The sequence below is a fragment of the Betta splendens genome, chromosome 7 (assembly GCF_900634795.4).
Source record: "Betta splendens chromosome 7, fBetSpl5.4, whole genome shotgun sequence".
NCBI lineage: Eukaryota > Metazoa > Chordata > Actinopteri > Anabantiformes > Osphronemidae > Betta > Betta splendens.
Window position 1 is genome coordinate 12,451,311 of NC_040887.2, and position 14,165 is coordinate 12,465,475.

The 14,165-nt window shown below is 49.5% G+C and overlaps 1 protein-coding gene across 7 annotated transcripts in view; it reads left to right on the forward strand.

Annotated features, from left to right (window-relative positions):
- Positions 1 to 14,165, forward strand: part of hdac7a (histone deacetylase 7a) — a 32,452-nt gene that overhangs the window by 3,640 nt on the left and 14,647 nt on the right. For 2 of the 7 annotated variants that reach the window (XM_029156464.3, XM_029156465.3), the window contains exon 2: positions 5,958 to 6,026. The exons of 1 other annotated variant lie outside the window; for it this stretch is intronic. In XM_029156464.3, the coding sequence (XP_029012297.1) occupies positions 5,958 to 6,026 (69 nt within the window). Of the gene's footprint in view, positions 1 to 4,358; positions 5,162 to 5,265; positions 5,545 to 5,653; positions 5,813 to 5,957; positions 6,027 to 12,158; positions 12,678 to 14,165 lie in introns of those variants that run through there. 4 more of the 7 variants (XM_041071550.2, XM_029156467.3, XM_029156466.3 and 1 more) reach the window with 4 other exon arrangements.

Sequence of the window (14,165 nt, forward strand, 5' to 3'; positions counted from 1 at the left end):
AAAAGCGGCAGTTTGCGATAGATGCTGCTGCCGAGGCCGTTGCTCTGTTGTGGAAAGTGTCAGTCAGCCGCTGTGTCACCGCGGCGTTCGCCGCCGGCGCTCGCGCACGTTCAACACGCGGAAACGTAACGATCGTACCTGAGTCTCAGAGGGGAGCGCGACCTGGAAGCGACGCGTGAACGCGTGATCGCGCCCTGTTTGACTTTGCGCTGAAGCGTCGTGTCACACGGTGAAATTTAAAACTGGTTTATTATTAAGCAGGTGTTTTAAAATAAAATCTTAGGTTAGATGAATAAAAGCACAACATTCAGCTGTTTCCTTTAAGTTTAAATTTACTTTAATATAAAAATAATTCTTCATATGATGAACATTATTGTTTGAAAATAATTTGTTTATAGGGTTAGGGTTAAAAATACACATTATTACCACTTAGTAACTTTTTTATTGTTGTTCTTATTATTGTTGTATGTATAAAGTAACTATTTGTGTTCTCACATGAACAGTGGCTCAAATTCCGGTCAGTAGTGATGGATCTGGAACCAGAGAGTTTTCCTCTCTGGGTTCCCGTCACTGTGTCTTTTGTATCAGGTCATTGTTTGTTTTTTCTAGACCACGGCTTCATTGTTCTGCTCGAATGCTTCTCGTTTCTGACACGGACGCTTTTGATTCATAAACTCGATTCACAAAAGCTCCTCTGCTTCAGTTTCGAGGACGGCCGGCGCAGTGAGTCTTTACGGGTTCGTCCCTAGAGACCAACAAATGAAAGAACCAACAAAGGGTCGTTACTGCGAGCGCCGCCTTCATCACGAAGCCGAGCGTGTCTGTGGCCTGATGATGATGTTTGGTTTGGTCAAACCAATGCTAAAACGTTCTCCTCTGGCACAAACAGGCCGGTGGCGTCTGTCGTATTTACAGCTAAACTCTCTGGAGCCTCACGTGCGACCGTCCAGCGCCGACAAACATTCTGTAGAGCAGTTTCTGTAGAAAATGGCTGGTGTGAAATTTCCGGCGCTGGCAAGGAGAAACCCAGCTGCATTAGAAAGGAGTTGAGCACTAACCACACCCTGACACCCTTTCATGCACACACACACACACTTCAGCATGAGCTATGTGGGCAACACACACACGCTTGCATGCATACATGAATATTTGCAGGCACAAAAACAAAAAACACACAAACACGCCAGCGCTTCCTCCCAGATATTTTCCATCTTTATTATTTTTATCCTCTTTGTTCTGGTGTTTACTCAGCTCGCCCACGATAATAAGTCTTTTCCTCAGTGCCCCCCCCCCTCCTCATATTACTGCCTCCCCCCTTCTCCTGTCTCCATCTCGCCCCCACCCCTGCTCCTTCCTTCTTTCCAGCCATCATCCTCCGTTTCTCCCCCTCTCCTCGGCTCCTTCCTTTTTCTCCTCATGCAGCATTCCTCACATTCCTTTCGGCTTCTTAAGGGGAAGGACCCCGCTGGCAGAGCGAGGCCAAACATTATTCCAGCGCTCTCAGCCTCTCTTTCCTTTCTCTCTCACCCCGTCTTTCCTCTCCTCTCGTTGCTGCTCCCCCCTTCTCTCGTCTAATCCTCCTCCAGTCACTCTATCGCCCTGACCCCTTTCCACCTTCATCCTCTCCCTGCATTTCTTCTGTGCAAGAAAAAACCTCCAAACCAGCTAATTCAATTTCACAGATAGGGGCTGCTTGTACTTTAACAGCGTTAGAACAGCTTACTGGGACCACTGTTCCATAATTAGTGGAAATAAGGGTCATACCCCTCTCTGTTACGTAAAACAGGCTTATTCGTGTTTATACAAGCGCGTGTGCTGTGTTTTTTAACAACGACACACTGTTGTCACATGGGAGATAAAATGTCAGGCACACAAATGTTAACAGATGAGCCTGAGAGCGCCAGTGACCCAAGACACACGCACGCACACACACACACACACACACACACACACACACACACACACACGCTCAGACAGCCGAACGTGCGACGCTATGTTCAGACGTGGAGGTCTTCAGAAACTGAAGTTTTCAGCCGAACGTTTGACTTAAAATCCACAAATGTTCACCAGACATTTTACGGTTTCGAGTCGGGCTGAAGCAAAATGACTTGTGCTGTGGCAGGGAGCACGTCTCTGCAGGTGGGAGGCAGCTTTATAGCACAAAGTTGACCACATCCTGCCCCATATAATACCGACAGAGAAGCTGCGGCGCGCACGTCAGACGGCTGCTTTTAACCGTGTCATGTCATAAAGGTGCAGCTGAGCGACCGTCAAAGCACAGTCGTCCTTTCAAGCAAAAGGTCGAAAAACATTTCTCAATTTAATTCAACTCTCAGAGTCGGAGGCAAAGCAATCTATAAAAGACGCATCTTTTTCTGGCAAACTAGATGTTGTTTATGAAAAACGCCAAGTGACCAGCGATGGACACTCTGTGTCAGTGTGTGTGTGTGTGTGTGTGTGTGTGTTTTCCTCTCTCCCTGTAGGCGGTTGCCTGCTGAGCTGCTTTTCTGTCACCCTGTGGTTTGGTTATTTTCAGCTCGAAACCGGATGTGATTCAGACTGCATGGTAGATTGTGTAATTGAATGGACTAACCACATACACACACACACACACACACACACACACACACACACACACACACACACACACACACACACACACACACACACGTATGGTATGGACTCTCAATTCTCTCTCACACTCACATGCACACACTCGGTTCTACAGCTCTGTCCACCCACACACAGGGTTTCTGGGAACGCTGCTGGGTTCCCCCCGTTCAAAGAAGCAGCCGAGGGTGAGTGAGCGGACGCCGGAGCACCACCGGCAGCAGGAGGCACGCTTCTTGGTTTCAATATTGGTCTGAAGCATCAGTTGTTGACCTGGCTGACGCCGAGATCGGAAAAAAGGATAAAGCGCGCTCACACTCGCTTGTGCGGTGTGGAAACTGAAGGGACGGTTGAACGAGGGGAAAACACTGCGAAGTGCGAGTGAAACCTGCACGAAATGTCAGTTTCTGCATTAAAAGTGTGCGCGGTGCAGAGTTGAGTGGAGGAAAACAGCCGGGACGTCACGCCGCGATCAGCGTCCGTGAGGCTGCGGCGTTAAGTGGAGAAACTGATGAACGTCCTCCTGCAACTCTGACCCCAGTGTGTGTGTGTGTGTGTGTGTGTGTGTGTGTGTGATGCAACGTTGTGAGGACGCTCATGACTCAGCGCGAGCACGGCCTCCGACAGCAACGGCATCTTGATTCTAGGAAGAGTCTGGATGAGAAAAACTGACAAAACGGTGGCCCTGTGTGTGTGTGTGTGTGTGTGTGTGTGTGTGTGTGTGTGTGTGTTTGAAGGCTGTGGCTTGCACAGACAGGATGCTGTACTTCCTCCTACGTGAGATTTACATGCCGCACTCCGGATGGTCCGGCGGCGCAGAGCGGCCAAATAAATAAATAAATAAATAAATAAATAAATAAATAAATAAATAAATAAATAAATGCTGCAGACGCGCAGTGAAACGCTCAGTGCGGCGCTCGGTGATGAGTGCGGCGGCTGCCAGGTTGTGCGCTCGCTGTGACCACAGCAGTGATAATGTGACTGAGAGTCCTTTAATAAAAGTCCTCTCAGTCGCAGCAGCTGTGGCTGTAAGAGCAGATTTCCTGCTTTGACACCGTACACAGCAGATAAATGACTATAGAATAATAAACATTTAACATTTGATGTGTTGGGTCACTCCAGCTGCACAAACCACTTCTCATTTCTAACCCCCTCTTGCAACATTTGACTTGACGCAACAATACAACAGGGCGAGAATATTTGCTGTGATCACGTCCTAATTGGATGTTTCATTAAATCAGTTTTAATCTCACATGGCAGATTACAACTTCCAATGAATGAAAATTACAGAAGGATAAAAGCTATTTATACGATCGGCTCAACAATATGTGACATTGTTACTGAGTCCATAGGAGCTGTTTCACATAACCCCCCCCCATGACGGGCTTTTCAGCAGGCTTTGTGCTGCTGCCGAGGACGTGGGGCCGTTCAGGAGGCCATTCAGAGTCACCTCTCAACAACCGGCAGCTCCAGTTGCTGTTTTATCGTCCATCTGGGCGTTCATTTACGATTTCAGTTCATGGGTTTAATGTGGAAACTCGTTGTTTTTCCAGTGAATGCTGTACTTTTAACCTGAGATGACTGCCGTCATTCCCGAGCACCAAAACATGTTCGCTGGCAGGAAGCCGAATTAGCTCTCGTGCGATTTGGTTCAATTTTATTTCCTGAGAAAACGTCTGTAGCTGACTCACATGGTGGTTTATGCAAAGTGCAATTTCTAGGTAATTAGCAAGAGTTTTGTCCGATCATGAAAACAGACAAGAGCTGGTGAATCTGGGCTGGAACACGTCAGCCATAAAAATAATTTATTTTTTTATTTATGAGTAAAAGTGACAGATATAAGCTACTGACTAAAAACAGTAGAGTTATTTTGAAAACAGTGACTCATAAATTTTCAGATATAAAACATCACTTTATTTTGACGAACCTAAAGCAGGTTGAATGTGGTTTCACCACAAAACGTGACAGGTGGCAGTTTAGTCGTGGAGGGAGCTGCCGCTCGGACCCGGACCCGTCGTCCTGATTGCCGCCTGTTGCGGGTTGAGACTCTGGCGTCAGCAGATGGAGCCACAGTGTTGGTGCCACTCTTTTTTTTCCGAGTCGCCACAGTGTGGGAACAAAGTTAACGCTGTTGTACGAGTTCTAAGCAGCCGGGCGCGGATTGGCTGAAGCGTTCAACCAATGGGAGCCGGCCAGAACAGGAAAACAATAGTCCTGAAGGTCCGTGTGAAGTCAAGACTATTTTTGGTGGGGCCCGCCTCGCTTGCTATTTCTGTCAGCGGGAGAGCAGAGGGGAGGGGGCAGGACTCGAGGGGCCGGACTTTCTTTTCTGCAACTTGCTTCCAATAAGTCTCTTTTCTTTCCTCCTCCTGTGCGCTGTCTGTCTGCCGACAACCCCGGCGGCTCTCACCATCACCGCTCGATAAGGCTCCCCGTTTCCTTGGATGCACGCGCTCCGAGACCTCCTCGACTTCCGCTGGATTACCCTCGAGCGCGCGGACTCGGACTTTCCGGAGGGACTTTCGGGTTTTGCCGGGTTGCGTCGCGCGAGGTGAGGCCACGCTGTCGGCGACGGGCTCTGACGCGCGAGCTGCACACGGGCTCGTGGAGGGTTGCGCTCGCGCTAAACGCGGCGGTTTGCGGTGTCGCCGAAGCAAACAGTACCTGCGCAGGTGTCGGTTGCGCGCGCGCGCGAGAGCCATTTAAAGTACTGGACGATACTGCATATAAACATCCGGCACAGGCCGTGAAACACTTTTGACTCCGCTTTTACATTGATGCGTTCACTTCCACAACTGGCTGTAGTAACTTTAGCCCTGCTAAACATAGAGATGTTGGACTTTTAGAGAAATAAACACGGCGTGTTGAAGCGCAGTGCGTCACAGCCAGTTTTGATTCAATGGACGAACATTTTTAGCTCAGTGGAACAAACCTGTGAGATCTTATCAGTCATTTCCTGCATATTATTATTATTATTATTATTATTATTATTATTATTATTATTATTACTTTGTGACCTGTGGATTTTTTTGCTGCTTAACAGATGTTGACTAGCATCGCCACGCACTCTGGATAGACGTCAACTAGTTGTGGATGCATTTTGCCATGTGTGCGTTTTCTCTGCACACTCATCCCTGAGTGAAATGCTGCGTCGGTCACTGCATCTGATTCAAATATCAGGCCGTGTGGCCTTGCATCACAGGTGCCGTTCAGCTTTTGCCCAGTCCGCTCCGACACCCCTAAAAAGTCATTCTGTCACCAGGGAATTTTATCTGCTGTGTTGGGTGTTGCACACAAAGACGACGAGCAGTTTTTATTTCCTTATCTTTGTCTGTTTGTCTCCACAGATGGACTCGGCTCCTCTGGGGACTTCATAAAGACACGCAGACAGGACCGCGCATTTCATACGGTGACAGGTAGGACTCTTAAACCATTGGTTACTAAACACCCGCTGTAGCGTAATAAACACGTTCAGACGTGGGTCAGTAGTATTTTACACAGACTTGTAAAGTTCAGTGTGCAGCCGTCAACAAAACGTTGTTGTGGAAAAATGCAGCCAGCACTGTTTTTACAGCGTACGTCCCACAGTCTGGGTGACAGTCGCTGCATCGTAGAGGGTGAAACTCCAGACTAGGCGCTGATCAGGAGCTGCAATAGTTACGTTCTCCATGCTCGACGTGTTACAACCTGGGGCCAATGTTCACTTCACGTTTTCAATTTCACTTCCATGGTTGTGTCATCGGCGTCTGAAATGATCCCAACGTGTCTTTTTGATTCTGACGTGAGGTTAGAGCTCAGCCGCCGTGACAGGGGTGCGGGATGTGAACTTGAGATAAACCCGACGACAAAGACTCTGATGAACGCGTTGCTCGTTGCCAAACTCTTACCATCGAGACGGATCTTCGGCCCAGTAACTTTAGACACGTAACTGGTGAACTCTGACTCACGAGTCTGTGTCCTCTTAGTCCAGATTAGCCCCCCCCCCATGAGGCATGCCTGTGTGACCACACTGTGTAGGATTACAATGCGAGCCCCTCTGAATGAAGCCGGGCCGAGCTGTGCCAGGCTCCGCTGGCCGTGGGCCGGTCCTGCCGTGCGCCCTGCGAGTGCGTGACTGTGGAAAAACCCAGCGGGGTCACGGCCACGGCGGCAGAGTCTGGTTACATGCGTGTTGTCCACAAGGGGCTTTGTGTGTCGTTCTAACTTCTCTCTCTCTCTCTCGCTCGCCCGCATACGCAGCGTAGCCTCGCGTTTGGGCTGTTCGGCCCAGATGAGCAAAACCTGTGAAGCCACCGCTTTAAAAGCCCCCAGAGCTCAAGAAGCCTTTTAAACGGCAGCATAACTTTATAAGCGATGAACGTGGAAGCCTGAAGGTGCGACGCTTTGAACACTGCCTTACTACGACTTGTTCAAGCCTATCATGTGATCCACGCTCGCTTCCTCCCGCTTCATTCTGTCCTCTGGCTTCTGAGTAGAAGAGCTCCTTAAGGGGCCACAACAACAGCGTGACTGTAATAGGGGCAGATATCACATATCCTCCTGCCGGTCCAGGTTTCTAAGCACCTGGGTCAGTTGATACGGGCGCTGTGCTTCTTTTTGTTGGTGACTGCGAAGGAGGAAGAAAAGGAAACTTACCAGAAGATGCAATAAAGGACCGGCGTCGAGGGGAAAAATCGACTAAAATGATCTAGACTCGTTGCGAGCACTAATCGGTTCACGCTCCGGCTCCACGTCCCGATTTTGATGCACAAATGTTATTTCTGTTCGGCCGCTGGTGAGCGTGACCTCGCGTTAACATTTACTCTCCGGCAGCAGTGAGGTAATGTGTCACCAAACAACACGCCGCTGCAGCTCCGCCGCTGTTTATTCAACACTTTATGACGCTTCACCTGGACTTTCCAAGTGTGTAGCGTTCTTGTTCACAAGGAGAATTGAGTAACCCAATCCCGGCAGCTGCTCCCCAGAGCCGACGGCCCGAGGCCAACGCAGCGATGCGTAACCTTATTAACCACTGCACATGGATCCAGGCCGCTCTGACCTGCGGGACACCTTAAAGTCAGGCTGCACCTCAGGTACAAGCTGTGCAGCGGTCTTTGGCGGTCGTAACAGTAGAAGGCAGGGAGGAGGCGGCCGGCTCTGACCTGCTGAACAAATGGCACGATTGTCCTGCCTCTAGGTGCTGGAAATCACTTGATATGTTGGGGGTGATGTTATATAATACCCTCCGAGTGGCTCCAGTAAGTGCGGTCATGTGTGTGGTGTTTGTCTTTTCATCCGCGGTGCTGTGTGTGTTTCTTTAAAACATGAGTATTTAAAGTACTTTGGTACAAATTGGACAAGGAGGCAGTGTAATGTGTGTGTGTGTGTGTGTGTGTGTGTGTGTGTGTGTGTGTGTGTGTGTGTGTGTGTGTGTGTGTGTGTGTGTGTGTGTGGTGAGGTAATGCAGCCCTTAACGTTTTATTAGTGTGTCAAATCAATTCAAATTCAATTCAGTTCCCAGCTGACCACAGCTGGGGAACTGGTCTGTGTCTTCCCCTCGGGGCCTTGATGCACACATGAGCAATTACACGTAGACACAGTTAATGCGGAAGAAGGTCAATGGGATTATTTCTCTCCGGCACCTGAGAGGGACCTCCTTGGATTTGCACCTCTTGTTGCTGTCCAGGCTTGAAACCTTCTCTTCACTTTGGGGCTCCGTTTTCCAAACCGAGCTGATTCCTCGGTTTGTGATGTCCATGAAAGACCATAGTCGGCCCTAATCACAATCTCCAAACCAGATTCCTGCTTGTATTTCGATCCTGTCTGACCTAAAGCGCGGCCGGCGCTAATAGACGTCTCACATTCGCTCGCCGACACCGGCCTCGGATCAGATGACCCGCCGCGAGCAGTGATGTAATAAGATCCTGTCTCATCTGGACCGACTCCTGACTTCACATCTCACTGCGAGCGTTAATGATCTCCAGCGACGTTTGGCCGCTCCAGGCCGACTTCACCGACTCCACGTCTATCTGACGCGCTTCTGTTTGCGTGTTGCGGGTTCCCCCCGAGCCTTCGCACGTGTGCGAGCAGCCGAGGTGAGAGGTGTCGGAACAGTTGCGCAAGTCAGAAACGCGCCGGTGGAGTATGTACCCGGCTACGAGGAGGAAGTTGGTGCATGCAGTGATTTGTAAGCGTGCAGACATCTGTGTACACAGAGGGTTGCATCATTCATGTCACATGCAGAGAAGGAAATTTGGGTAGAATTTACAATAATGCGTTAAAGCTACCTGCGTGTGTGTGTGTGTGTGTGTGTGTGTGTGTGCGTGTGGGTGCGTGCGTGCGTGCGTGCGTGTGTGTGTGCAGGAATGTTAATGTCTTTTTCTCTTTGTCGTCTGAGCAGACAGAGTGTGACTGTGCATATTCATGAAGCTGCCTCCTGGAACATGTTAACTCTTACCAAGAGGCTCGCGTATAAGAAGGATGGGGAGAAGGAAAACGGATCCGAGTCGCTCCTCCAGCGTCGTTCACGCCCAGTGACTTTGTTTGTGCCGGTCAGGGAGCAGAGAGCACGGCCGTGTGAATCCAGAGCTGCTTCCTGTAAAAGAAGCAGGACTCTGTTCTTGAACCTTGTCTTTTGTTTTTCGTGAATAGGGTTTTTTTTTCATCCTGGAGGAAACTCGATCACGGTTGTGCCCTGAACACAGTTTGTGTCTAAATCTGCTGACTTTGCTTCAGAGGAGCGCGATAAGCTGAATATCTGCTCTTCTTCTTATCAACACCTGCAGATTGTTCAGTCACCCACTCACCACTGCTTTCAGTCAGTTCATTTAAATCTTTAGTGAGAATAGATGAGCAGAGTGGACAGCAGAGCAAAAGGTGTGTGTGTGTGTGTGTGTGTGTGTGTGTGCGTGTGTCAGATAAAGCAGGAGATCCCTTTGAGCGAGCTGCTGCGTTGAGAGGCTTTATCTGCGTTGGGAAATGTAGGGAATGTGTTTGATGTTAGGAAGTGTGTGTGTGATTGAGAGACAAAATGATGATGGAGAGAAAACTTAGACAGATGATGTGAAAGTTATTTCCCAGCTTCTTCACAAATGTCCTCTGAGAGCTTTTCACCTACACGACTGCTTTCTAATAGAGAATGAAAACCCACATTTGTTGAGTGGCCAGTCAGCCTTCAACATGTGCGGTGGTTACAGATCGTGACCTCTGACCTGTCAGGAGTGTACGGCACCAGGAACAGAACGCACCCACGGGACGAGCAGCCACGTTTGATGGACAACAGCCGATCCAAAGCACGGCCGCCCCCAAACGCGCGGGTAGTTTCACTTCGCCTCGTCTGCTCGTTCACGGCGACGACGAGGACCTGCACAAACACGTCCTCAGAGGCTGAACCGAGTCCAGCTGTGGGCTGATGTGGCAGCTCGGCGTCAGGCCGTTGGCAGCGGAGGCCGGGACGTCAGCGAGGCCTGTGAAGTCTGAATCACGTGCTGCTCACATTCACAGCACACCTGGTTTCCAGCCGCAGATGTGAAGCTGGAGCCCGTCAGCGCATGGGCTGCGTTTATGTGTGTGTGTGTGTCTGTGTCTGTGTGTGTGTGTGTGCTTGTTGGAGAATCAACTGTGAACAAGTTTTGTTAATGGGCGTTTTGTCATCGCGCATCTGCCGCCGAACCAGTAAGGGTCAAACGGAGGTCAAGGTTGCTCAAAGTTGAAATATGTCTCTGAAAAAAAGCAGTCAGGACGCTTATTTTAACTAAAGAACAACTCTTATTTGAAATTGCAGAAACTCTGTGTGTATTATTGTACATTTGTTTTAATCACGCCATTTCTTCTCCACATTCACCATGTACTTGTTTGAAAACCTCAGAGGCTGATGTTTATTGAAGATGATGAACTGATGCGCTTGCGTTCGCCTTCACAACACTGGCACGAGTAACGGAGCTCCTTTTAGTCATGGAAGTGGCGTCCGGCCACGACGGCGAGGGTTGGTCTTCAGCTAATTCTTATAGAGTTCAGTACTAGACAATGCTAAAAGTATTACACTTGTTTTGAGGAGTTAAAATAAAAAAACATCCATCAGCTTCACGCCATTTTGGGAAAGGAAGCAGTGGAAGTGTGTAGAAAAGAAGGACAGCAGTTTAAATAAACTCAACCAGCTTCCTTTGATTGAGGGCTGCTGGTGTCCTCCGCTGACCCTGTGGATGTGAGCAGCGTGTTCTCACTTAGGATCCTCAACCTCTTCTTACTAACTATAGACTTCACACACACACACACAACCGTTTACACTTGAACAGTCAAGTGTGCACTCGCAGAGCAACAACATAAATATAGAAATAGTTTGGCGACAGTTGTAGGCAGGCGGGTGCGCTCGCACACACAGGAACCACAGTCTGGCCAGCTGCGCAGGGAAGATGAGAGGTTCTGAATGGGAGTGACAGCTGCGGATTCCTCAGGATGAAGGAGGCCGAGCAGGAGACGCCGGGGAGAGAAAGTGTGAGCGAGAGGGCAGATAAGTTCCATGACTTATCTCGCCTAGTAATGAGTGAGTCAGTGAGAGGAAGGGATGAAGGACAGGAGAGCTGTGTGCAGAGAGCAAGTAATAGGCAGTTCATAAGACGGTAAGTGATGAAGCGAGGGATGAATAATAATATTGAGTAACAATGTGAACAATGTGTTCATGATGTAACTCACCCAGTTCATGTGCTGCTGAGCTGCAGAGAGAGTCAGTAAAGAGCATGTGATCCCAACCGTCAGTGGGAGACTATTCATAGAGATCCTGTGTCTTACACAAGGTTGATTTAGCAACTCTAGATTTTTTTTGTAAACTCTCTTTCTCCTGAATCTTTTTACTCAACGTTTATAACTTTGCTTTGTCTCTATATGCACCGGGTCTGTGGCTTACTCATGTGTTGGTAAGTCAAAGCGTCATCGGGCGATGCAGGGGTTCCTGCAAATAAGTAACGAGTGGGAGTCAACATCCCAGTTGCATGCTGGGAAAGCAAATGCCTCTGGAAAAGCTCGAGGTTCAATCCAGACTTGCTTCATATTGTTCTTGTCTAAGTCACGATGACTTAGCAAAATTCTTCCTCAAGCAAGATTTAGTTCAAAAAGACAAAGCACAGTTTAGATTGTCAGTGTTACGTAGTAGTTTTCCATGTTGCCCTAATGGGTGTGCCTCTGAGCAACTGTGTGGTCAGTACATTAGCGTTGCCTTCAGGGCCACTGCTGGCCGTTAATCTGCTTCGTTAATGGACGTTAAGGCCCCGAGCTCCTCCTCCGGCCCCGTCCGACAACCCAGGGGAACAGTGATCTCGGAGTGTCCGCGTGAGCGAGACATGATGAGATGATGAGCAGCGACGCCGCCGCCCCGATTTTCCAGCTGGAAACTGCTGCAGGGCTCAAGGGCACTGTGGCAGCAGCACTGGGAGGAGAGAGGAAGAAATGGGAGTCTAAACTGGGCTTTCAAACAGGAAGCCACCCTGCTTCTCTCATTGTTGTGTTTTTATAGACTCAACTTCCTGCTGACTCGACCCCCCCCCCCCAGTTACCATGGTTACGTTCCCTGTTTATGGGATGGAGAACTGGTAGTCTGCCTCTCTCAACAGGATGAGTGTGACAAATAAACACAGAGCACAATGATTAGAGGTCTTTTGTTTTGTCTTTTGCTGCACTTTTATGTGTTCAGAACTAAAATCTACGTCTAGATGAACTTCTAGCAGAACTATTTTGAAGCCGCTGTTCCGTCTCAAGTCAGACCGGCACCGAGCGGAGGGAAGGAGGAGTAGAAAGAGAAGGAGTTAAAGAAAAGAGGATGTGGCCGACCGTCGGCGCTGACTGAGGGGAGCGAGCGCTCGTCTAATTATAGCTCTGGCTGTGAGCGGCTCGATGCAGAAGTGCCGCTGGGGGTTTTCACGTACGCGCGTGTCGCTGCCAAAGGCCTCGGGCTGCGCTCCGACGCCCTGCGCCGTCGCGAGCGCCAACGCGAGGCCCGCTGGCCTCCGGACCATGGTCCTGGGTGCTTATGGAAGCTCAGCGAGCACCGGGGGAAACTGGAGCCACGCTGCATTATACATCAGCCTTCCACCAGTGTGAGCCGCTCATCCTTGTCCTCAGACACAGCACTCATCAAGATTTAAAAAGAGGGTGTCGTTGGGGTTCGTTTAGCTGCAGGTTTGCTTCTCATTGAACCAAGTTTACATTTGATCAGTATAGGATTCACTGGTTTGTTGAATAAGGAAGTTGGCGTCCAGCTTTACTAGAAAGCTTCTGAATTGCTTGTAATTTCCCACTGAAGCTACACTGAATTGAATTATTATATATATGAATTATATATAATGTGTTGTTAAGTTGAATCCTGTTTCAGTACAGCGTGCATCTGGCTGAGAGAACAGAACCGGGTCGAGCCCAGACCCTGCCCCGTCGCCCTTAAGCAAAGCCAGACTTGAACCTGCGTCTCTGACCCTGCGTTGGTTTGCATTAGACGTAATGGCCGCCGTTTTCTTTGGCGAGGAGCTGGAAAGACGCGCTGTAAACTTGGATCGCTCGCTCAGAACCGCCCGCCCACGCACACGCGCTCACGTTGCCTCGCAGGCGGCTCCGAGTGGAATCACTTGTGAGTGGATACACACAAATAGAGAAAGCGAAACGAACTCAAACGAGAGGTGTTCTCCTGGTGTCAGGAGGACGTGTCTCCGCTGGGTCAGGCCTTTGTGCAGCTTCTCACAGTCACTATTTTCTTTTCTTGTTTGTTTAAATAGACTCTTCCTCTTTCTCTCGCACGTCTGTCCCCTCGTCTTAAATGGCCTTCATTTGCATCGAGGTCTATTTTTTCCTCCCGCCCTCACAGACACCGCAAAGTGATGACATCTACTGAAAGTAGCTGTTGCCATTAAAAGGTGCCGTGTGACTTAGACACAGTACAGTGAAGTGGCAGCATCCGCTCTGAGCGGTGGAGGCTATTGACTGTGCTCGGTCACCAGTGGCCCCGTGCTGCCTGCACCTCCTCACGCTAAAGGCAGAGAACCGGCTTTTCGGGACTTTTGCTGGTTATTTTTAGTCCGGCGCAACATTCGTTCTCCATTTGTACGCGTCTCACACTCAGCGGCGACCCGTCCTGTCCGTTCCTCCCGCGGCGTGCAGAGGGAGGGGGGGGGGGGGGCGCCCTCACGCGTCCTCGTCGTACCTGTAGGACCGGTCGTGACCAAACACGGCACATGTTCAGAATGAAAGAAAAGGAAAGGAAGGAAATGCATTTATTATTAGTGGAGCGTCAGCTGCTGGTTCTGTCTCTCTCACAGACACGCCGTCCTGAAGCCTAATCGGCCCAACCGCAGTTAGTTGGCAGTTACTGTAGACAACTGTGTGCAGCTTATTGTGACATCATAGGGTTTAAAGCCTTCAGAGCTTTACCCCTGGTTTGACTAGTTGCTATTAGTTCTGTTTTAATATCCCATGAGTTCAGCCTAAGCTGCTCTCAGTGGCCTCTGGTGCTAACAGTGAGCTCTTAATGCAGCGGGGTGATTACAGGATGTAAACCCCATTACAGGTGAGTACATTGTTGTCTCATCTAGTGTGTG